Consider the following 25,088-nt stretch of genomic DNA (forward strand, 5'->3'; position numbering starts at 1 on the left):
TCCAAGCAATCATCTATATTACTTTGTATCTGTATTTAATCAGAACCTTAGATCTACCTCTCTGGGCCAGTTTCTTCATCTCTACAGTGGACAACATCATAAGGCTTCTGGAAATAAGAGAATAGCTATTGTTATTGTTATTTTAACAGAGAACCCAGGGGAGACTGAGACACATTCACTTTTGAAACTTTTTGGAAAAACACCTACTACCTATAAATTTATAATCTACCTATAAATTTTACCTAGGGAATGGAAAGAAGAATTTAACTGCAGAGCAGAGTGTCCTTTTTGATCTGGAAAGAACTACTTGAATGAAAACATTATGCAAATATTAACCAAGGGTTACTCTCTTTGTCCTGGAAGTGGCTGGTATATACCAACCTACTTGCAGAGAGCTAAAAAAGATTCATGGAGAAAGTGGAATGAAGCATCTAGCCCCTTCCTTTGGAAGGTCAACATTATAAGAAAAACTGGTAGTGTCACCTAAGCCCAGGTGTCAGGAAAAAGACAGCAAAAGTCACGGAGAGGAAACATTCCAAAGAAGAGGAGATCTGGGTTGGTGATGTAGAGTCATAAGCTCAGTGGGATCAGAAAGTCCACCCTCAACATGAGACCCCATTTCTTGACAGAAGGCAGATCAGGAAAAGGACAAACACTGAAACCATTGTCCGTAAGCCTGGGGGCCCTTAGGAATAGTTAGGGAGAAGAACCCCAAGAAAAGACTGAACTTCCTAATAATTTGGTACAATAGGCTTATTATCATTGGAATCTCAATCTTGTTTGATAATAGGAGCTGATGATATTTCATGGCCCCAGGTTCCAAATCCCTTCCATGTATGAACAAGGAGAAAAAGATGGGTAAACCCAAAGTTATCACTTTTCCTGAATCACTCAGTGATGATGACCCTGCAGAGGAGCTTCAAGAGGACAGATGATGCCCATCCATGGGAACCACATGCCCTTCAACAAAGACGACATTCCAAAGTAGAGGGGTACAGGATGTTGACAACTATATGTGCAGATCTTCCAATTGTGTGTGTGTGTGTGCGCACACATACATGCACATTCAGGGCACTGGGGCTGAGAAGTTCTGGATTCCAGAGTTAAAGAGAAGAACCTGATGCTTCAACCTCAGCAGAGGGAAGACTATGTCCATTGGCATAAGAAGAGCTATCTTACCGAGAGTACTGATCATTGATGCAACTGAAGTTTAAAACTGCAGGGGTGTAATGCACCATTTCTCCTGTGTCACTGATACCGGGAGCCATCAATTCTCCAGTTTTTTCAGATCTTGAGTGACACTGAGGGCGAGGAGGGAATGCATAAACGATACACTCCTATAGCATTACTTAAAAGTCCAGCCAGAGTTCATTCTTCTTTGAAATCCTAAAGTCATATAGAGATGTAGCTCAGTGGTAAAGTGCCCCTTGGGTTCAATCCCAAGTGCCAAAAAAAAAAAAAGAAAAGAAAAGAAAAAAGAAGAAGGAGGAGGAGGAGGAGGAGGAAGAGGAGGAGGAGGAGGAAGAGGAGGAGGAGAAGGAGGGGGAGGGGGAGGAGGAGAAGGAGGGGGAAGGGGAGGAGGAGGAGGAAGAGGAGGAGGAGGAGGAGGAGGAGGAAGAGGAGGAGGAGAAGGAGGAGGAAGAGGAGGAGGAGAAGGAGGGGGAGGGGGGGAGGAGGAGGAGGAGGAGGAGGAGAAAAGAAAGAATCAACCATCTCCTTTGGAAGAAAGAGTGGTTCCAGAACAGCACAGCAATAAATGAGTAGTCAATGGCAATGAAATTTCTAGCCTCAATTGCTAAAGGATTGGCATAACTGTACCTTCTGTGTCTTTCCTATTGTGCCAAATGTTACAAGGAACCAGGAATAAGTCCTGACTTAAAAAAAAAAAAAAAACAACTTAGAATTTAGTCTCTCTCGGGAACCCACACATTGACACATGGTACAACTAGCAGATCAAGTGAAGGGCCACCAGTCAGTACATTCCATCTACGAAAAAGCATGAAGAGACTGCAAAGGGAACAGGTGGTGGTCCCGGAGGTGTTCGTTCTTGGAGAGCACCCTTCTGCTGTTCATTGAAGAAGACAATAGACCTGCTTTGAGATGGAGGAGTAGCTATAGAGCCCTGTGGAGAGGTTGGCTCCAGAGTGAGAAAACATAAACCAAGAAAGCCATCCGACGCCCCCTCTTTCACCACAGTCACCTGCAGAGAGCTGCAGGTTCACAGGATGTGCTTCGGGTGAGTGGGTTTTATTTTATTCACAACCTCATAAAGTAATAACCAAACCCCTCCTAGGGAATAAGAAAAGCACTTGGCTGCGATTCTTGTCTTACCCATGTAGTCACCACCTTGTACAAAGAAATCCAAACCCCTATTCATCACTTTTGCTGTAAACTCATCTATAATGCAGTCTTTACTAAAAAGAACCTTCACATAATGAAATGGCTTTTATTGAGCAATTACACACATCACCTGGATGCAAAAGACAGCATATCTTTCAAATATATTTCACAGACCCCCAAAATTATCTGAAGTGAGATCCGTATACTCTACTAACCATTCGGAAAATATAAGTCTATGATGGAAAGAAAAGCAAGAGATTAAAAATAAGGATACCGAAAGAAAGAAGGGGAGGAAGACAAGCTGGAAAATTGATTAGATCTTAATTCTGGGTTTTGGGGGGGAGAGGGGTTGTGTATTTGTTTATTTATTTGTTTGTTTGTTGTTTTGGTACTGGGAATTTAACCCAGAGGCATTTAACCACTGAGTCATATCCCGAACCTTTTAAAATATTTTATATAAAGGCAGGGTCTCCCTGAGTTGCTTACCACCTAAGTTGCTGAGGCTGGCTTTGAACTCTCGATCCTCTTGCTTCAGCCTCCTGAACTGCTGGGATTACAGGCATGTGCCACCATGCCCAGGTAGATTTTAATTATGGTATGAGTAGTACTGTATGTTTCAATACTTATTCAAGATAAAAAAAAAAATCCCTTTTATACCCCATTCATACCCAGACTGATTTTCATTAAGCCTAGGTGAGAAAGTCAGGGATAGAGTTATAAGGAAAATGGAATACAATATTAAATGAAAATAAGAGGCTTTCACAGGGAGAGGCAAGACTAAACGATGAACAAGAACAGAGTAGACAGCCATCTGGGAACCAACACAAGAAGATTCTCACTCTCTTTCAACTGACAGCAGCTCTTACATCTCTCACAACCAGAAACCCTCCCCCAGCAAGAGACTCCAGAGACACCGGGTTGAATGAATCCCACCACACACTTTTTTTTCTGTGCACTTATCTGGATGCGACATCCTCCTTTGAAGCAAAAGACTCATTAATCCAATTTAAATTGTCAACATCAGTAAGTTCTTTACATTTAAATGCCAATATCAATTAAATGCCAAGAACAACTTATCCACTGAGATAATCTTCACTACATTCGGGACACACAGCCAGGAGTCCAGCCAGCACTGATTCCAACTCTCCTTCATCCTCTCTAATTTACTCAGCACAAAGACATGATATAAGTTGCAGGCCACACTGGCGATGCACCCAACTGGATTGAAAAAAAAAAAAAAAAGCTCCCAAGCAGATAAAAAGGAACAAAGTGAGTTTTCATCCACCAAACCTGAATGATGTCTTCACCAAGGCTTCGGGGCTATCCAGCTGTGGCAATTCATCTGCTAGGATTTCTTCCGGGGGCCGTGGGTCATGAACGATTGTTGGCCGTGGCTTCTCCTTGAGATTCCCGGTGAGCCCATCGATGAGGGAGTTCCACAGACAGTTCTGCGACTTCGACCCTGAGGATGAGGAGAAAAGGATGACGTGCAGGTAAATCCCCAAACTACTAGGTGTTCTGCCTTTCTGTTCAGGATGTTCAAAAGCAGGGCAGGGAGATTTGTGCCTTTCTCATCATCTCCACCAACATCCAAGGGCTCCAGAAGATACTGATCAGGCAACATATGGAGTAACCAGGAATTCTTACATTTATTCAGAAAATAGGCTAGCACTGAGCAACCTGACTTACTGTCCGCATTATGGATACATCCTGTCTCATCTCGGAGGTGTTCAACCCTCAACTCCTGGGACAGCCTCAGATACCTACTAAGATGTTCATTCAGCAATTGCAAGTGCTCTAAAGTGCTACCATTTTAGGGAACAGTGGGGATGTTCAGACACAAATCTCCCTTAGGTTCTTGGCTTGCCTGAGGCCTAAGCTTCAAAACTCCATTCTGTAGACACGCCCACCCCAAAGAGATCCCCACCCCTAAGAACTGGAGCTCACAATTCCCAGGTTGATTCTTCTGCAATATGAAGACCCAAAGAAAACTACGCTGCATGTTTATTGATATCCTACTCTACAAACACTTCAAAATACAAGATAATCATGAAAGGCAAGCACCAAGTGAAAGTGGTGTCACAAAAGTAGAGCCTGATTAGCCAGGTGGTCAACATCAACAGTGACAAGTGATATGGACAGTGTGGACCCTTGATGTGATGTGAAAACAGCTCTGGGATCGCTCTCGTCAAAACACATCTTCCCCGGGTAGTAAGTATGATCCCATCTTTTGTAAACTTCATGCTTTAGCGTCTACCCTATCTGAACCTAGCAGACACAGCCAGCTCTGTCACTTTGCCTTGGTCCCCACCTCTCTCAGCACCCACCCACCCCAGCATCACAGGGGGATTCATCCTCCCAGGGATGCACGTTTCAAATACAAACCAGCCAGTCCATAATCCATCCAAACCTCTTCCCTCAAAGGGATTTCATGCTCCTTGCCCCTATCCACCTGCCCTAGCAACCCCAGGCCCAGGTACCAGACAGCTAGGTACTAGACAGCCCTGTGCCCAAGAACCCATTCAAACTAGCCAAGCCTAAGCCTGCTTGTCCAGCCTTGCCTGTTCCTTCCCACAAAGAAAAAAAAAAAACAATAAAGCTCTTGTCCATGATTCCTCTCTCCTTCTGCCTCAGAACAGACCCCAAGTGCTTCCCCAAATGCCCCCAGGACACGATGTGGAACCCACCCCTAGGATCTATCAGTACAACAAGCTGTCTTTACAATGGCAGTTGTCTCCAGATCTGTTGGCCTTCCCATATGTAAATAATAATAAAACCTATTAAAACACCCAGTCTAGTCATGGGGAAAACGTCTGATAAATAAGTACTCTTTAAAACCATCAAGGTCATACAAGGAAAGTCTGAGAAACTGTCACAGCCAAGAGGAGCCTAAGAAACAAGATGACAAACTGCAATGCGTTATCCTGGATAGGATCCTGGACCTAAAAACATTGTTAAGAATCCAAACAATGTATGGAATTCAATTAATAATAATGTATCCAAATTAGTTCATAACTGTATGAAGTGAACCGTATTAATGGTCCATTACAGAGGTATCCAGGTGTGAGGGATATCAGATTTCTTTGTATTGTTTTATTAGAAATCTAAAAACTATTAAAATAATTCTAAAAATAAAAGCAAGTAGATAAAAGTAAATCCAAAACTTCACTTAAAATGTCTATGAGTACAAATTTTTTCCAGTCTGAGAGCATTATCATTACTCAAATACCATTAGCTTGTGCTGCTTACACACTACTCAGAGGAAAAAAAAAATGATTTTACCTTTGTACAAAGACTTTGTCAGACAACCAACACCTGTACGCATGGATCTGTGTCCATCCTGAGGGAAGTGGCTTTTTCAACCCCATTCAAGCAGAGGGAATGCCTCTTTCTAACTCACACAAAGGCTCTTTATGGGGCACAGGTGATGTGCAGGAAACAGTAAGAAGCAGCGCCAGCTAAAGCATATCGTGCATGTGACAGGGGTGGAGAGACTTGGTTTGTGTGCCCATAGCCTTACCTCAACACCCTGACCAGCCACCTATAACCCACCTTATGATATCACCCAGCTTCTTGTGCCTGAAGGATAGTTTTGCTACTAGGATCAAAAGAATTTCACACACAAAGAGAGAAGCATCTCACAAAGTTCCTTGAGCTTTCACCAAGGATACCCAGGATCAGCAAACAATTCCTGTAATGACCATGGCCATGACTGATTCCCCTTGGGGTGTCCATCCAAACTGCTTTCAGGTCAATCAAGAGCACTTTAGTGGCAGGAAACAGACCCCCTCCAACTCCTGAATTGCAAAACAACTTTTTTAAAGCCCTAAACATATATCTTAATATGATCTAGTCTTATTAATGAAGGTCTGGTCCTATGTTGATGAAGATCTCTGGACGCTAATGAGGATCTGGTGGTAGGAAGAAGAACAAGAGCAGGGCCTGTTTTCTTAAATTTGGCCTAAGTGAAAGCCTTGCAATAAGCCTCCTGCACACTTCCCTTCGTTCCTTCATTTTGTTCATTCTATAAACACATATTTAATTTCCTCAGTATGCCAAGTTCCTTTCAGGCCCTAAAATAGAAAAATGAATGATTGAGGAATTGAGAATGTAAAAGGAGGAGACGGAGGTAAATGGTGAGTGATACTATTTATAACTTCTACCCCAGCCTTCTTTTAAATTTATTGATGTAACTTTTGTAACTTTGACCCACAAGCAATCACGACAAATAAGCAATACCCATAACTAAGGGGCAAACAAGGTGTTCCAGGAGCCCAGGGAGGGCTCACCTACCCAGCCTCAGCACCCTGAGGAAAGCTACACTGAGAACACAATACATGATGTGAATCTAAAGCCAGAGCAGCTCTTCAGCAGGTACGGAAGAACAGGGAGATGGTTCAGTGCAAAGAGTATGTGCAAAGGCTCAGGGGCACAGCAGAGTGGTTTACTGAGGCTGGAGTCAAAGAAGGGACCTTGTAAAGTGCCTTGAACAAAATGCTAATCATTTTAAATTTTCTTCTGTAAGCCAAAAAGTACTTAAGATTTTTAAGCAAGGTTGTGGTGTCATACCTGTTTTAGAAGAGAGACCACATGTTGTAAGGCAATGAGCCCATGAGGAATGGCAGGGTTATACAAAGGGCTCTGTGAATGCAGACAAAGCCAGGCACTTTATCTGTAGGTGAGCTAAAGTCTCACGCACACAAATGACTACTTTGAAGTACATGCAGATATGACTAATAAACGAAAAATCATGAATTCAAAGCATTCATGATTCATAATAGCTTTTTTACCATGTTCTCAGTAGTGAATGAGAAGGATCAAGGGACCCAAGCCAAGGGGCTGGAGCTATAGCTCAGCCGCAGAGCTCTTAACCTCGCATGCGTGAGGCACTGGGTTCAACCTCAGCACCACATAAAAATAAACAAATAAAACAAAGGCATTCTGTCCATCTACAACTACAAAAAAAAAAAAAAAAATTAAAGAGACCCAGCCAATTCTCCATTACAGGTTCCAAATAGACACACAATGATGTCTCCAAAAGGTACTAACAGCACAGACACACTGATAAGTTCAAGAGAAGAATATAGCATTATAGCATAAGCTATAAATAAGATTCTCTTAACATTCATCCCTAACTAGACTTTCACTTGCCATCTTCTTCTCAACAGTCTAGGAAACAATTGGGTGTGGTGCACACACCTATCATCCCAGCAGCTCAGGAGGCTGAGGCAGGAGGCTTGCTAGTTCAAAGCCAGCCTCAGTAACTTAGTGAGGCACTAAGCAACTCAAGGAGTCCCTGCCTGTAAATGAAATTTTAAAAAAAGGGCTGTGGATGTGGCTCAGTGGTTAAGTGCCCCTGGGTTCAATCCCTGGTACCAAAAAAAAAAAAAAAAAAAAAAAAAGTTTAGGAAACAATATATGCAATTTTTAGCCTCTTTTGCTGCCACAGTTAACTTTGTATTATAATTCTGGTCCAATGAACTGTAAGTGGAAATTTCTGAGCTAGTGTCTCTTCCTAACAGACCCACCACCACTGCCCCACAAAGAAAAAGCCGGGGGGGGGGGGGAGTAAATACTCATTATAAGAATATTTTTGCCAAAGTTTTGAAAACTTGGTCTTTCCCTCAAAGATCCTCCCCATATTCATGAGCAGAAAGTATGCAGATTTCACAGTATGATGAAGTTTAAAAAAACAAACAAAAAACTTACTTTCTTGCTAAATTCAAACAAAAGCAGAAAGCTAAAATAACAATAACAATTTTAAAGATGGGAAATATCCAAGCCCCATCCCTGTCTTAAAACATTCTAGTCATTATCCCACTTGACATAAGCTGTAATTACATAGAACTTAGGCACCATTAACAGGGATTAACTAAGAGCTTATTAATGCAGCACCTATAATCTGACCCTAAGAAACAAACCCATTGAGGTCCAGGCAATTGGCAGGATAAGGGCATCACTAGGAATTTTTGTTTTATTTCTCTTTTAATCTCTTTCAGAAGATAAATGATTAACAACTGCCTGCTTCAGGTAAATTACACAACACAAAATGGGAAGACTTAAGAATGTTGCTATGCCTGGAGGATGAGTTCACTGATTCATGCCAACCAACAACAGAAAAGTACTAAGTGCCCCCCAAGCTCTGGCATGGTGCTGAGCATTTCAGAGCTTTGTGCTGAAAGCTACAGTACACATAGAAACCTTTATTCCCTTACTCAAGAAGCTTTGAAAAGAAGGTGAAAACACAAGGCAGACTGGAGCTACTCTTTTGAAAAATGAACTGATTTTCCCCTAATCTCTACCCCTATCCCCTTCACAAACACTATCAAGAAAAAAGGTTAAGACTTTAAAATGGGCAAAAAAGTTTAATGGGTATCCTATCTAATTCATCAGGGTCATCTGGGTTTTATCTCCGTATTTCATTATCATAGAACTATTTTATACAGTGTAAATTTGAGAAAACTGATAGTAATGCAAATGATTCTATTTTTAATCTTTTTTTAGTTGTAGATAGACACAATATCTTTATTTTATTTATTTTTATGCAGTCCTAAGAATCAAACCCAGTGTCTCACATGTATTAGACCAGTGCTCTACCACTGAGCTACAACCCCAGCCCAACTAATGATTCTTGTCTAAATGAATGCAAACTGTGTCCCATGAAATGCAACTATTTGCTTCCTTGTAAATCCTAATAAGTCTTAACAGTTTTAGATCTATTAAGCAAACTCATTTCAGCATTTATATTAATCTGCTCTTTGGATATTCCTTCACACCAGTTGTAACATCTTATTGGTTTCTTCATCAACTAATGAGTTAAATGAAATCATTAACACATATTCTCTTTATGTTTGTGTAAACTTTTAAAAATTATCTTTTAGTAATACAAAATTCTCATGTTTCCCATGACCAGCATTTGCTGCACCCACTTGATAAATTCTCCTATAATTAGCATGACTACATCTAGTGGCCACTTGAATTAATTATGGCATATTCACATACTGGACTACTATGCCACTGAGTAATATTCTAAAATTAAAGAACTCTGTAAACTAATCTCTAAGATGTATGATAAGTGAGAGAAAAGCAACATACATGAGACTTTTATTTTGCTCTCTTGAATAAGATACAAAAGCAAATGTATTTGCTTATTTATGCAAAAAAGATAAGAGAAATGGACTAAAACCCATGAAAATGGTTATCTATAGGGATAAGTTGGGAATAGGGAAACCAGTTGGAGATGAGTGAATGACTTCCATATATAGATTTCACTACTGAACTATGTAAATTTTTTAATGTTTATTTTTTAGTTGTAGTTTGACACGATACCTTTATTTTATTCATTTATTTTTATGTGGTGCTGAGGATAGAACCCAGGGTCTCGCACATGTGAGGCGAGGCCTCTACTGCTGAGTCACAACCCCAGCTCTGAACTATGTAAATATTTTAATATTAATAAAATAAAATCAACAAGGAATTTTAAAATTATAAAATTGAATGCAGACAGAAACAAAGTTAATAATATATCAAATTAGTAACAATCATAATTGAAAATAAGAATTAATTTAAATATCTTTAGAATATAGTACTCCAACCTTACACCCTTGAAAAGACTAAGGTTTGTGTACACACATACTCAGCAAAAAATAAAAATCTTAAACTTCCCTTAGTTGGTTTGCAGTCAGTGGTAATCATAAGGTAGTAATTCTAATTTATGTCACATATGTTGTAGGATACAGCAAATTAGCAGCTATAAAAAAAATGGTGCTGGGAACCATAACTCTTACTTCAGGAAAATACAAATAGGCAATGAAAAAGATGAAGAAAACCCCTGAGGTGTTAGATTTGAACTAGAACTAACAGTTTGAACCCATGATTATGTTTGGCAGGCATCAAAGAGATGTTTTCTGGCTGAATGAATTAACCAACGATGAACTATTTTTTCAAAAAGTGAGCAAGAACAGTTTCAACAAATTTAAGTAAAAATTATGCCACAAGAGAAGTGCACCAAAAAGATGAAACAAAAAATATTATACAGAGAAATAGGGCCTTTCTGGGTCTACCCATGCATGAGTATGAGGCAACTTCCACATAATCAGAGGATCCTATGGCAGAAAGAGGACCTCCAAGTCCTGAATTGTTTCCAATGTAGGACTTGGGTTCACTTCTATAAAGTTGAACCGGGGACAAGGGCATGTGAAAAGTTTATTTGAGAAGTGATTCTAGGAAGCAGGAAAGGACAGGGACAGTAAATCAGAGACTGTCAAGGGAAGGGAAGACACAGGGGCACTATGGAGTTATCATCACTTTAAACAAGTCAATCATGTTCCTGGTTTTTGTAAACTTGATGTTTTCACATCTGCCTACACACATGCACTGGACGAGTCTTGCTTCAGACTGCAATAATGCACAAGAGTCACTTTGTCTTCACCTACTGCCTTGCCATTCACCCACCCTAGAAGGAATCTTCCTCTCAGGGGTGCACTTTTCAAGTACAAACCAAGCAATCTAGAATCAGCATCCCCAACCATCTCCGTTACTGGTCTCACACACTCATCCATATCCCTTCATCACCAGAAGACCAGATACTGGACAACTAGGGTCAGGCCTGCTGCCCCAGAGCCCACTGAAATTATTCAGACTAGCCAATATTATGCCTGTTTGCCCTTGCTCACCTGTTCCTTCTCACAGAAACCACAGTAAGGTCTTACCCACAGTTCCCCCGTCTTCCTCTGCCTCATATCCAACTCCATTGCTTCCCTGTGCGACACCCTTGGTATCTGTGAGTACAACTTATTTTTTCAATGTCAGTCATCTGCTCATCGGTTGGTTCTACTGTGGCTAAATAATAGCTCTATCAAAAACAGGGCAACTGGGTCTAGGTTGTGGCTCAGCAGTAGAGCACTTGTCTCGCACATGTAAGGCATTGGGTTCGATCCTCAGCACCACATAAAAATAAAATAAGCAAAATAATGGTATTGTGTTCAACTACAACTAAAAAAATTAAATTAAATTTAAAAACAGGACAACTGCCAGGTAAGGTGGTGCACACTTATAATCCCAGTGACTCTGAAGGGTAAGACGGGACAATCACAAGTTCAAGGCTAGCCACAGCAAGTTAGAGAGGCCCTAGGCAACTTAGAAAGGACTGAGAATGTAGCTCAGTGGTAATGGATCCTTGAATTCACCACCCGCCTCCAAAAAAAAAAAAAAAAAAAAAAAAAACAGGGCAACTGGGGCCAGGTTCTACAGGATCTTCAGAAAAGCTTGGATGGTGCTCCAAATTATTCCCCTGAGAATTTGGCAATGGGGCATTTATCTGCAGACTGCCATTCCCCTTCTCAGCACACCCATGCATGAGTAGGGATCAATTTTCACATAATCAGAGAGTCCTAGGAGACATTTTGGAGAGAATAGTGCATTCAAAGCTTAAAAATAAAGCCCAGAATAGGTGAGGCCAGGTGCAGTGGTGCCCAGGACTAAGGGGTCTGCATAGTTTTTCGTATCCTAGAAAAATGCAGCCAGAATCCCGTCTTCTACTCACTCCTGCCTTAAAAGGATCACAGTGGGTCTCTGCATTTGATTCATCCCAACTCAATCTGGCATGAGCCTTTTGGAGCAAATACTCTCCTCTTTGAACTCTGAGAGAGTGGAAAAGAACACTTCTTCCGATCCTCCCCAAACGTGGGCAGAATACTCTCCAGGGGCCCTGGAAAGGTCTGCTCTGACAAAATGAAAAATAAAAATTCCCCCACTCTGATTTATTTTAAGCTGATCTTTGAAAGCATGAAATGTTTCTGACTAAATAGAGGCAAAAATACGGAAACACCCAGAGTCACACAGGTCTTTTTCAATAATATCAAAAACCCCAGGAGGGAAATCATAGGTAAACTAAGCCTTCAGGGTACCAAAAATAATGTGGCTCAGGTGCAGGAGATGAGAAGCTCCATTCAGCTCACTCCATCTCAGCTGCTTCTCCTGCCTCCCTCCCACCCCAGCTCCCCTCTCTCCTCCGACTTGGGCCTCACTCAGTGCCTATTACCTTCTCCTTTTCTGTTCTTTCCCACTGTCCCTACCACAAATTCTCTCCTTATCTTCCCAAGTCAACTTTTCACGTACCCCGTAAACCCTCCAGACTGATTATAAATCCTGTGGACTCATAAACTCTGCCAGCAACATCTGTCCCACTGAGCCCATCGAGAACAAGTGCTCAGACTCAGATGTGACAAACACCCTTCATTACTTTGCTGTGTGCCGGGCATTGTCACGATGCCTGAATCTGAGCTACTTCATTGAACCATCAAACCAACACTTTAAGTATCACTAAAAGATGATGAACACTAGGACACTGAGACTCTGAGATCAAGTCACTAGATCACACAGTTAGAAAACAATAGATTGTTTTGACCCCAAATTTTCCTGATCCAGGGTTCCCTGTGATATATCATAGACCATTTGTACTTTATGTCTGAGCAAATAAGCACACCCACAGTGTGGATCATGCAGAATGTTCCACACTTCTGAACAGGAAACACACAACCTTTTACCTAAGGAACAAGATTCACCTTAACTAGGTAGCCTAGGTAGCCTTGACTTTTCTGTCTTGCAGGAAGCAGAATGGAGGTTTAGAGAAGGAAGTTCAGGCTGCAGGGGAGGATGAATAATGCAAGGTGAGTTTAATGGGTTGAGAAAAGACAAGAAAGCAAGAAAATGAGATGAGAAGAATCTAAATCAGAAGTAGCTACAGATTCATTTTGTAGAGTGCCTAATGGAAGCAGCTGATAAACTTCAGGCAGGAGAAGCCCAAGGTGATGTGGTAATCCCATTTAAATCTGACAAGTGACTTATCAACTCAGTTCTCTATAAAAATACACAAAGATTATGCCGGCAAAAGGCAGAGAATTTAAGAGTCCTGCAAAGCACAGACAGAGGAAGAGATTTAATTCTCCAGAAAGGGAAGAAAAAACACTGCTGGAAACCCTCAATGGTTCCCAAAATGTCTGTCACATGGATTTGCAGCCATCCTCCCACTTGGGGAGGATAAGGCTCCTGAAATTCCCAGTGGGTAGGAAAACTGGGACTGGGGGGCAGGATGGGTACACAGTGACCAGATAAACATCATAAAACTTAGACTAGGAGCTTTACACAAACAAAATAATGACAACACAAAAAATACCAATGTTTTTAATGTCCTAAATCAGTCACGAAGACATTGTTCCTTTATCTTCAATATACTAATTCTTAGCTTTAGAAACTTTTCAGAAATTCTGTCTCTAGCAATATTGAAGATATCCAAAAATTTAAGTCCATATCGTATATCCTGGGGGCTGGAAAAGGACTCCTTTATCAAAATATAAGAATCCAATTTGATTTGTGATGACAGATTCTAAATCTCAAATACATTAGAGTTTATTTCTGAGTTATCCTATTTAACCTGTCCTTTTTTTAAATGACTGGATCACATAATTTTACTTACTATATCTTTTAATATCTAATCAATATCTGATAACTCAAGATCTCATCCAATCTGTTTTTGACAAGTCTTGCTTATTCTCTAGGAAAACCTAAGTTGAAATCAATTTCTAAAAAGAAAATCTCCCTTTTTCATTTGTATTGAGTGGCAGTTAACAAAAGTATAATTAGTTATTTAGCAAAATAATTATCATCATTACAATGTATCATGTTCTCATCCAGATATATGACAGCTCCTTTCTATGTGGTCCATCTATTGGATTTGTCTACCCAACACTCCTTCCTCTTTACTGTCATAGCTCCTCTTACTCTATTTTGGGAAATCTCCTGGCCCATTTCTCATTTCAGGTAAGTCTGATGGACTCTCAGCAGTGCGACTCCATGGCCCTCACCTTGGTGACTAACTGAGGTGTAGGTATATGACCCAACCTTAGAAAAATCATGGTTCTCTTCCAGTACTTTCCATACTAAGACCAAGGGGAAGAGCCCCTTCTTTTCTCTTAGATTGAGAGCAACAGCAACCATGTCCCAATACAAGGAGGAGTCTGAGAAAATAAAGCTAATTCCCTAAAGAAAGCAGGGGAAAAAAAAGTTCTGACAGTAGCATGCCTCTGGTTCTACTCCCTCTTATCCCCATATCTATCAAGCTTTTACCCCAATCTCTGAAAGTCTATAAACTAATACAGTATCCTTCCAGTGAATCCCCTTTTGAGTTTAGAATAGTTTGTATTGTGTTGTCTGCTGCCACCCAAGAGGTCTTTCCATACATCTAGGGTTTTTTTGTTACCTTGTTTTGGTACAGGGGAATTGAACTCAGGGCACTTGACCACAGAGCCACATCCCCAGCCCTATTTTATATCTTATTTAGAGATGGGGTCTCACTGAGTTGCTTAGTGCCTTGCTTTTGCTGAGGCTGGCTTTCAACTTGCAGCCTCCTGAGCTGCTGGGACTACAGGCGTGCATGTCCGGCATTTCCATGTATTCAGAACTTTTATTCTTTCAGTAAAGCTTTAATTGGGGGGGCAGAAAGGGTTAGTAAGTTTGTTCCCTTAGCATTTTATATATTTGCCTGCTGTTGTTAGTAAAGTATTTTCTAGATCACTATTGCTGAAATATGTGATAGGAATTCATGCACTATATTTCCTTAACAATCTATTTCCTTACTGAACTCTTATTCTTTTTAAGAATTTCTCTGCTTTCATTTTTCTAAGCAAATAAATCATCTGCAATAATTTTTCCTTATCTTTTCTCACAGTTATACATTTGATTTTTGTTTCTGGTCTTATTGCAATGGTTAAAATTTCCAGAAATTGTGCTCCATTTGTGTACAATGTGTCAAAATGTCATGCATAACTAATTAGAACAAATTAAAACAAAACAAAAAGAAATGCACAAATGATAATAATAATAATTGATAGGTATTCCCTCAAAAGATAACAATGATAAAATGTCATGTGTCCATTCCTTGATACATACAAATAAAAATTTTGCTAATTAAAAATAAATGAATTTTTAAAAAATTAAAACTTATTGGTAATAGTAAGCAACCCTATAATTTTGCTGCCTTCACTTTATTTCCTATTTACAAATTTTCTATGAAGTGTTCTATTGCAGCTTTATTAATTTCTCTATCACAAGCTAATTTGAGAGAAAGAAGGTGGAGCAATAAAGCTGGAACCATACTTGGTGCTAAGGTTTGAATGGTTTTATCTCCTCCAAAATCCACACTGAAATTGATCCCCAATGCAACAGTATTATTGATTCATTAGATGCCCTTGTAAAAGGACTCGACTAAGGCATCTGTTTCCATTTTTGCTCCTCTGTCCCTTCCATGTGAGGACATGAAGTCCCTCCTCTCCAGAGGACATACCAACCAAGTTCCACTATTGAAGAGGAGACAGCACTCACCGGACACTGAACATGCCAGCACCTTGATCTTGGATTCCCAGCCTCTGGAACTGTGATAATAAATCCATTCTTTATAAATTACCAACTCTGTAGCAACACATATAGACTAAGACACTTGACAGAACTAATTCCAAAGGCTATTGAAACCTGGTATTCATGTCTAAGTTAAACACTGTGTAGAATCATAATGTAACCAGCAGTCCAGAACAGTAAAATCTCCATACACTTGCTGATTTATAGAAGTGATACTGGAGAGAAGACTAGAAATTATGAAAAATGGACTATGTCTCATCTTTTGTTGTCTGGTAAAAATTAAATCCATATCTTTAAGACATGAAGAGTAGAAAAAAATTCAACAGGCTCATAAAATGACAGTCAGAAGTAAGAAGAAACCCCTAAAAACTTTCATAGAAATCATAGGGATGGAAATCACATGTACAATGGAGGTTTGAAACAATCTCAAACAGATCTCCTTTTTAAATATTTATTTATTTTTAAGTTTTAGGTGGACACAATATCTTTATTTTACATTTATGTAGTGCTGAGAATCGAACCCAGTGCCTTGTGCATGTTAGGCGAGCACCCTACCACTGAGCCACAACCCTAGCCCCTCACACAGATCTTAAAAGGAAAGTCTACATGATCATACATTTTCCAAACTTCCCAATAGTAACATCACTCAAGTAAGTTCTCTTTGGTCAGGTAATGTTGTTATTATAGTATACTTATAGATGTGCACTGCTAGGAATTCTTTTTAAGGCTTTTTCTAAATATAATATAATATAATCATAAAGGAGATTATCTTTCAGTTTCTTATTTATGTAGTCCCTTGTTATAGGACTCCCTTGATATTTAATTTAAATAAACTACCCATAAAAATCTTGGGATCCAAAGTCTTTTTAGCGAAGTGATTATTTTGTGAATTTTTAAGAAGTTTCCCTTTGGAAAAAAAAAAAGAGTACATGTATAATGGCATAATTTGGCATGAACATACTTTATATACAGAGTTATGAGAAATTGTGCTGTATATGGGTAATAATGAGTGTAATGTATTCCACTATTATCATGTATTTAAAAATAAATTTTAAAAATTTTTCTTTTGCCATAATTGCATTCTTCAATTTCTTTTGGAATCGATATTTTCCTTTAGAAATTGTCATTTTGCAGAGATATTCAAATCTGTTAGCATCAATTTCTATGCACTATTTATTTTAATCTTTTTCTACATGTTAATAGTTTGGGGTATTTACTTACGTATTCACTTTCTTCTCTGGTTACTTTCCATAACTGTTCCATGCAATATGATAGCCATCAGTCACATGTGGCCACTTAAATTTAAATTAATTAAAACTGAATAAAATTAAACTTTTGCATCCTTAGTCACACTAGCACATTTCAGTGTTCAATAACTAACATGTGACTAACAGCCATTGTGTTGGACAGTGCCAGCATACAACATTCTATCATCACAGCAAGTTTTAGAGGACACTTGATATTCTAGAAGTCTGTTTCCTTGTCTTCCAGATAGCTCTGAAATTTATTAGCTCTACTGTTTTTCTCATCTCAAATTTGCTTTGCCTTTAGATGTGACATTTTCATTCTCCTACTTTCAATAGATTAGTTTTCTTTTTCCCCATTTGGCTTTCTATTTTGTTTTGTTTTGTTTGTTTTTGTTTTTTAATCAGAGAACATGTACCCAGGGCTTTGGCTTCATGACACCAGTTTGACATGTTACCTTCTCACTGAATCTACAAGGACTGTCATGTCAATTCCCATTCCCCTTTTGACTCAGTGATTGTCTGTTTTTAAAAAAATATTTCAAGTGGTTATTTTTGGTTGCTGTTATAACTTGAACTTTTCTTCTTTCTTTACTTTTTTATTTTCTGTTCTTCTTATGAATGGCCACATAACATGTAATATTATGCTAACAATCTGGTAACATTATAACAATATGGCAAGAGATTATGTTCTATTTACTCTAATCTTGATCTAATCTAATTCTGTCGTCCAATTCATGGTAACTATTGTTAACTATTTCATTGACACATAATTTAAAGAAAAGGATGGTCCCTATGTATAGATACAAGGTAAAGAGTTTCAACATCTTCCTTGTGGACCATATCTTTTATTAATAGAAAATTGCTCACTTTGCTCTTTACTCCCTGTATTCTGATTTTTATAAAGTTAGTAACTGCCAGAGCTAACTCTTTCTTCTTTGTAGATGCCGACATTTGGGGTTATAGGGTTGAACTCAGGGGCACTCAACCACTGGGCCACATCTGCAGCACTATTTTGCATTGTATTTAAATACAGGGTCTCACTGAGTTGCTCAGTACCTTGCTTTTGCTCAGCCTGTCTTTGAACTTGCGATCCTCCTGCCTCAGCCTCCCAAGACAATGGGATTATAGGCGTGCACCACCGCATCCAAAAGCATTTTTTAATAAAATTAAACTTTTACATATTTAGTCATATTAGCACATTTCCATGCTCAATAGATAATTACGTGACTAGCAGCCACTGTACTGTACAACTGTACAACATTTCTATTGTTAAAAAATTTTTGAACATTTTTGTTCATCATTTTTAAGTCTTATTTCTTGAAACACTGTATAGCTATAATATGTTTTAATCCAGATAGGGAAATTTATAACAGGTATCTTTAAATTTAATATCATATATTCAAGTATTGTTTCTTTCATATCACAGCAATAGCTTAATAGCATCCATTGACTCCTACCTGTAAGATGAAACTGTCTCCTCTCTCCCTTTCCCTCTATTCACTTTCATTGATACTATATGAATTTTTAGATTTTATTGCTAACTTGTTATTTTAATAGTTAGATGCTTTACTGCGAAGAATTAGGCTTCTCAGTTGGACACAGTGGCACATACCTATAATTCCAGAGACTCCGGAGGCTGAGGCAGGAGCAGCCCAAGTTCAAGGCTGGCCTCAGCAATTTAGCAAGACCCTGTCTTAAAATTTTTAATTTTTTTAATTAAAAAAAAGGACTGGGAATGTAGCTCAGTTGTAACTTTTCGGCAACTTTCTTTATCTTTGTATCCAAAGATAAAGGCTCTTAGGTTCAAATAAAATAAAATAACTTTTAAAAAGAATTGTGCTTCACATTGTATTTTGTTTTATAATTTTATGTTCAATAAATATTTGGACTCTAGGATACATTTACTTAGTTTCAGACCTCAGCAGTTCTTAAACATAATTTAAAATCTAGATACAAGCTATGTATGTAGTCTGAAATTTTTTAACAGCTACATTTATTAAAATAAAAACAAATGAAATTAGTTTCAATAATACATTTTTCTTTAAGCCAATAAATACAAAATACTGTCATATTAACATGCAGTCAGTATAAAAATATTAATAACATTTTATATATTTTTTAAAATCTAGTGTGCGTTTTACATTTACACCACATTAATTAGAAATAGCTACATTCCAAACATTTAATAGTCACATTGTACAGAACACAGCCTACAGAATTTAATTTGATTCATGTTTCAATTCACTGAAGTACATATCCTTAAATGATTTTTTCCAAAAATTATACACTAATTAAATACACATGAACTACTACTTAGCTATGGATTTATTGAATTTTTATTAAATACAACTTATTTTTTCATTGTCATCTGATATTTATATATTGTGGAAAAAATAATTAGAAACCAAGTCTGATGGACTTTTTCTTCTTTTTTAGGCAACTTTCTTTATGTTTGTAATTAAAAAAATTCCTAGTATATATATAATTGCAGGTCAGTTTTGCTGAATTTTAAATTTTCTTTTCTTGAATACAGTGATCCCTTTCAATATGCAAATCAAGGCCTTAAGTTTTTTTCTCTTCAGGCAAGCTGCCGTCAACTTTATCTTCCATTGCTACTTCTGTTCCAATTGTTTGGCTTTCATCTCCAAAAATCTACAATTCACTTATTTATGTTGATTCCTTCTTCTCTGACCTCCAATTATCTTTTATCATCATTTTTAATTCTTCATTTTTATTCTATACTTAAAGACAGCATCCTAAAGTTTGTCTTCCAGGCATGAAACAAATATTTTCATTGTCATTTCTATTTTCTGTGTTGATTTTAATTCCTAGGTTGCTTATGTACATTGTTTGTGTTGTTTCCTATGCTTCTCTAACTCAAAATCACTTTCTTCTCTTCATAGGTACTTCTGCTCCTATCTGATATGGGCTGTGTCTTCTTGCTTCTTATGAAGAACACAAAGCAGGATTGCAATTTTTTTCCTTTTGATTTCATTTTTAAATGGCATTTCAAGAAGTCTTTCTTTCCTCTAAATCATGAGGATGGAATTTCATTTCTTTTTCTCTTTCTTTCTTTTTATTGGTACATTATAGTTGTATGTACAACCATACGGTGGGATTCCCTAGTTCTTCATATTTTGTTTGGAGTTCCATTTTTAGTTTATCCCTAATTTAATCATTTCAGAGTGCAAAAGCATTCATTACAGAGAGAGTTACTCTCCAGAAGGTATGTGGACTGCTCTAGGTTTCACTCATTGTCTACTTGGGTTGTCAGATAAAATCAGCAGAAATAACCAAAAATAAGACTGACTTTGCTATTTAAACAGATAGTTATCACAATAATAATGTATAAGAATGAGCCAGAAGAACAGTGCCCAACTTGCTTGAAAGTAGTCTTGCACTTGTCCTTACCTGACTGATGTGCACAGCTTCTACATAATTTTCAGTCTCTTTAGAAATTCATCTGGCATGATAGATCACTATATAGTGAGACCATCAATTCCAAGAGGGAAGGTCTCAGTTATTCTTTTTTTAAATATTTTTTTTTAGTTGTAGTTGGACACGATATCTTTATTTATTTTTATGTGGTGCTGAGGATCGAACCAGTGCCTCACACATGAGAGGCAGGCACTCTACCAATGAGCTATAGCCCCAGGCCAGGTCTCAATTATTCTTTGTCTTACATAAATGAAATGAGTCTGTTCAGCAGAGTAATGTTATAGACAAGATTAAAGTTGTTTTCAAAAACTTTGCATTCATTTAGTAGACTAATAAAAACAGAAGTTTATCTATTATGAATGAAATCGGACAGGCACCGTAGTGCACGCCTGTAATTCCAACAACACAGGAGGATGAGGCAGGAGGATGGCAAGTTCAAGGCCAGCCTCAGCAACATGATGAGACCCTGCCTCAAAAAAAAAAAAAAATATATATATATATAAAAGGACTTGGAACGTAGCTCAGCACCCCTGAGTTCAAAAGTCAGTACCAAAAAAATATAATAAAATAAAAATAATTAAAATCTACTTGACAAACACTTTGTAAATCGTTAGTGTAAGTTGGATTCTTGAGAATTAAAATAAAGGATTTTTTAAGTTTTCTACAATTTAGACTTTCACTAATTCAAACACTGCCTCCCCCCATAATTGAGTGAAAATCCTCCAGTGCATAACTACCTTGAAGTGTGCTAATGTCTGCAAAGCATGCAAATATCCAAGTCTTGCCATCTGCTGGATGATTCATTCGTAAATCTGCCTAGTATTCCCTTGGGAAGTTCCAGGCATGATTTTTAACCTCATTATAAAAACTCGGTGGGAATGAATTTAGTGATTCAGTACCTATGAAAGTGCTCAGAGGGTTTGGAAAATGTGCCATGTTAATCCTAAACAGGTTTAAAGGGGATATGTGCTGTTTTGATCAAAAATAAAAGCGGATGAAAGTAATTGCTTGAAGATTTAGAGTTTTATGAGAGTTCCAGAAAAACAGAAGATCTGGGATAATATACAAATCACAGATAGACTTTTTTTTTTTTTTACTTTCAGTCCAAACTATACATCGCTGGTAGGTAATAAAATAATGCAATGGATCATATGTTGGTGGTAAGTTCCTTTAGGAAAAGAAATATGACTTACTCATTTTTATACCCTCGCACCCAAAAGGACTGTTCAAGGTTAACTTTTGTATCTGCTTCTAATATTTTAACATCAGAGACTATAAAACCATTTTAAAAACTTAGAACATTGGGCTGGGGATATGGCTCAAGCAGTAGCGCACTCGCCTAGCATGCGTGCGGCTCAGGTTCGATCCTCAGCACCACATACAAACAAAGATGTTGTGTCCGCCGAAGACTAAAATATTTTTAAAAATTCTCTCTCTCTCTCTCTCTCTCTCTCTCTCTCTCTCTCTCTCTCTCTCTCTCTCTTTAAAAAAAAAAAACTTAGAACATAACCAGGCTTGGTGACACATGCCTATAATTCTACCTACTCAGGAGGCTGAGGCAGGAGGATCACAAGTTCAAGGCGAGCCTGGGCAACTTAGCAAGACCCTGTCCCAAGTAAAATTTTAAAAAAGGATGGAACTAGCTCAATGACTGAGTGTCCCTGAGCTCAATCACCAATACCAAAAAAAAAAAAAAAAAAAAATTTGAACACTTCCCCAAGCTCATCAACACAGCATCAACCTTTTCTTTCTTCCATCTGTTTCAATTATACCATGCATGAATTTTCTTTCTAACTCCATTGGCTCATATCTTGATCTCCATTCTAGTCTTGTCCTGATGGTTTAAGGAACCTAGCTTCATAAGATTTTTTAACTTGAAAACTAGGCAATTCTTTCATGAGTTTCACACTTATCACTGCAAACTTAAAAACCTCAGTACAGCCCCTAAGACTACTTGCTGCAAAGGGGAGTTGTCCGTGACTTAGACTACAGGATAACACATCCACAAATTGCATATTTCACAGTCTACAAGACTGTATGTAGTGTCCTCCTGGGCTTCAACTCAAGCCTTTGCTAAGGCCTAATGCACACCATGATAGCTTATGTAGTAAGAGATGAAAAAGATATTTTAAAAGCACAGGGATAAGGAAGACAGAAATAATTGTTCCTTTTGCAGATGACATGGTTGTCTATGTAGAAAATGCCAAGGAATCTATTAGCAAAATCCCTAGAACTCATAAATGAATTCATAAAGGTCCAATTATACAAGATAAACATACAAAATCAAGTATATTCTCACTTACTAGACACCAAAAAATAAAAATACAATAGTGTTTACAATTTCTCTAAACAACATAAGATATGTAGAAATAGATCTAACAAAATGTGTATAAGACCCGCGTGCTGACTACTATGCAGTGCTCACAAAAGAAATCACACAATGTCTTAATAAGCAGAGAGATACACAGCTATGTGTTACTTAATTATGGAAATATGTTCTTAAATGCATTGTTAAGTGGTTTTGGCATTGTGTGAACACAAATATAAAGTGTATATACACAAATTAAGACAGCCAAGTTACTAGCTGGCATGATCTTACAGGACCACCATCATGTATGTGGTCTGCAGTTGACCAAAATGTCATGTGGCACTTGGCTGCAGATTGAAAGATAAAACAGATGCCAATTCTCCCTCTGTTGAACACAATTCCCATCAAACAACAGAAAGATTTTAGATATGTGTGTGTGTTTTCACATACATAAATATTATATATATATATATATATATATATATATATATATATATATATATATATATAATATATATTTTACATACTATATAGTATTCTTTCCTTTTCTGTTTTCTGGAAGAATCTATACAGAATTGTGTTTTGTTTTTCTTCAAAATTTGGTCGAATTTTCCAGCATGTTATCTAAGACTGGAGATTTCTTTTGGAGATGTTTCTAATTACATATTCCACTTCTTTATCGCTATTGAAATGTTGTATTTATATTAGATAAGTTGCGGTAGCTTCTGTTTTCCAAGAATGGAATCTACTTCATCAAAGTTAAAAGATTTATCTGCATAGAGAGGTTCACAGTATTCTCTTATTATCCTTTTGATATCTGCATGGTCTCCATTGATATCCTTTTTCTTCTGAAATTTACAATTAGCATCTTCTCTTTTTTCCTTCATCAGCCTTGCTAGAAATCTGTCAATCTTATTGATCTTGCAAAGAACCAGCTCTTCTGTTTCCTTGATTTTTTTTCCCATTACAGTTCAGTGTTGCTTACCAATGGGTATTTGTTCTGAGAAATGTACAGTTATGCAATTTCCTCTCATGCCAATATCAAAGAGTGTACTTAAAAACCAAAATGGCTGCATCACTAGGTGATAAATCTCATGGGACCCCTAAGTACATACCTGATCCATCGTTGACTGAAACTTCATTTTGTAGTGCACCACTGTGTTTTCCTGTTTGCATTTTCATTGACTATTATTCTTATCTTTATTATTTCTTTTCTGCAGCTTGATTTGGATTTGTTTTGCTCTGTTTCTAGATTCTTGAGGTAGTAACTTAGATTTTGACTTTGGGCTTTTCTTCTTTTCCAATGTATACATTTAGTGCTATAAATTTGCCTCTCAAACCTGTTTGAGCTATATTTCTTTTTATTCCTGTCAGATTATATTTCACATATTTTGTAACTCCTTCATTTATTGCATAAGCATATTGGATTGCTATGTATTCTTGGTGGGTTGATTATTATTCCATTATATAATACTCACTGACTAAATTTTCTTTTCTCCGAAGTCTACTTTATATGATGCCATACAGGTTTCCTTTCATTAATGTTTGTATGAGCCCTTTTTCTATCATTTTATTTTCAACCTACTTATATGGTTATATTAGAAATGAGTTTCTTGTAGACAGCACAGAGTTCATTGTATTTTTAATCTACTACGTCAATCTCTGTCTTTTAATTGCTGTGTTAGGGCCATTTATGTTTAATATATGTATTAAATTAGGGCTTACATCTGTCATTTTAGTGGCTTTTTTTTTCCTGTTTGTACCCTCCACTTTTCATTTCTCTATTTTCTCTTTCCTGCCTTCCTGTGGCTTACTTGAACATATTTTATAATTCCATTCTCATTTATCAATAGTAAATTTTGTATAGTTTTCTAAGTAATGGTACTTGATATTATATTACATATAAATAGCTTATCATAGGGATGGGGATGGAGCTCAGTGGTAGAGCACTTGCTTAGCATACCTGAGGCCCTGGTTCAACCATCAGCATGGCAAAAACAAATCAACCAATAGGTAAATAAATAAACAGCCTAGCATAGTCTCCCAGCATCATCATTTTGCCAGTTCCTGAAAACCATAGACGCCATGCCTCCCTGTACAGCACATAACTTTCCTCCACTTATAATTATATTACTTCCTTTACATACATTTAGAACCATAACAAATAATGTCAGAATTTTTTTTTCTTCAAACTTCATACATAATTTAGAAAATTCAAGAAAGGGAACCTCTTTTTATTTGTCCCTATTGCTGATTGTTGTATTTTTTTCTTCCCCTCTGATGTTCTGAGGTTTCTTCTTTGTTTCCTTCTCACTTAGAGAACTTTCTTAATCCCTTCTATT

At 37.6% G+C, this 25,088-nt stretch overlaps 1 protein-coding gene across 2 annotated transcripts in view; it reads right to left on the reverse strand.

Annotated features, from left to right (window-relative positions):
* Pde1c (phosphodiesterase 1C) overlaps window positions 1-25,088 on the reverse strand; it is a 588,396-nt gene that overhangs the window by 370,101 nt on the left and 193,207 nt on the right. For both annotated transcript variants that reach the window (XM_077796773.1, XM_026401540.2), the window contains one exon: window positions 3,631-3,802. In XM_077796773.1, the coding sequence (XP_077652899.1) occupies window positions 3,631-3,802 (172 nt within the window). The remainder of the gene's footprint in view (window positions 1-3,630; window positions 3,803-25,088) is intronic.

The sequence above is a fragment of the Urocitellus parryii genome, chromosome 3 (assembly GCF_045843805.1).
Source record: "Urocitellus parryii isolate mUroPar1 chromosome 3, mUroPar1.hap1, whole genome shotgun sequence".
Taxonomy (NCBI): Eukaryota; Metazoa; Chordata; class Mammalia; order Rodentia; family Sciuridae; genus Urocitellus; species Urocitellus parryii.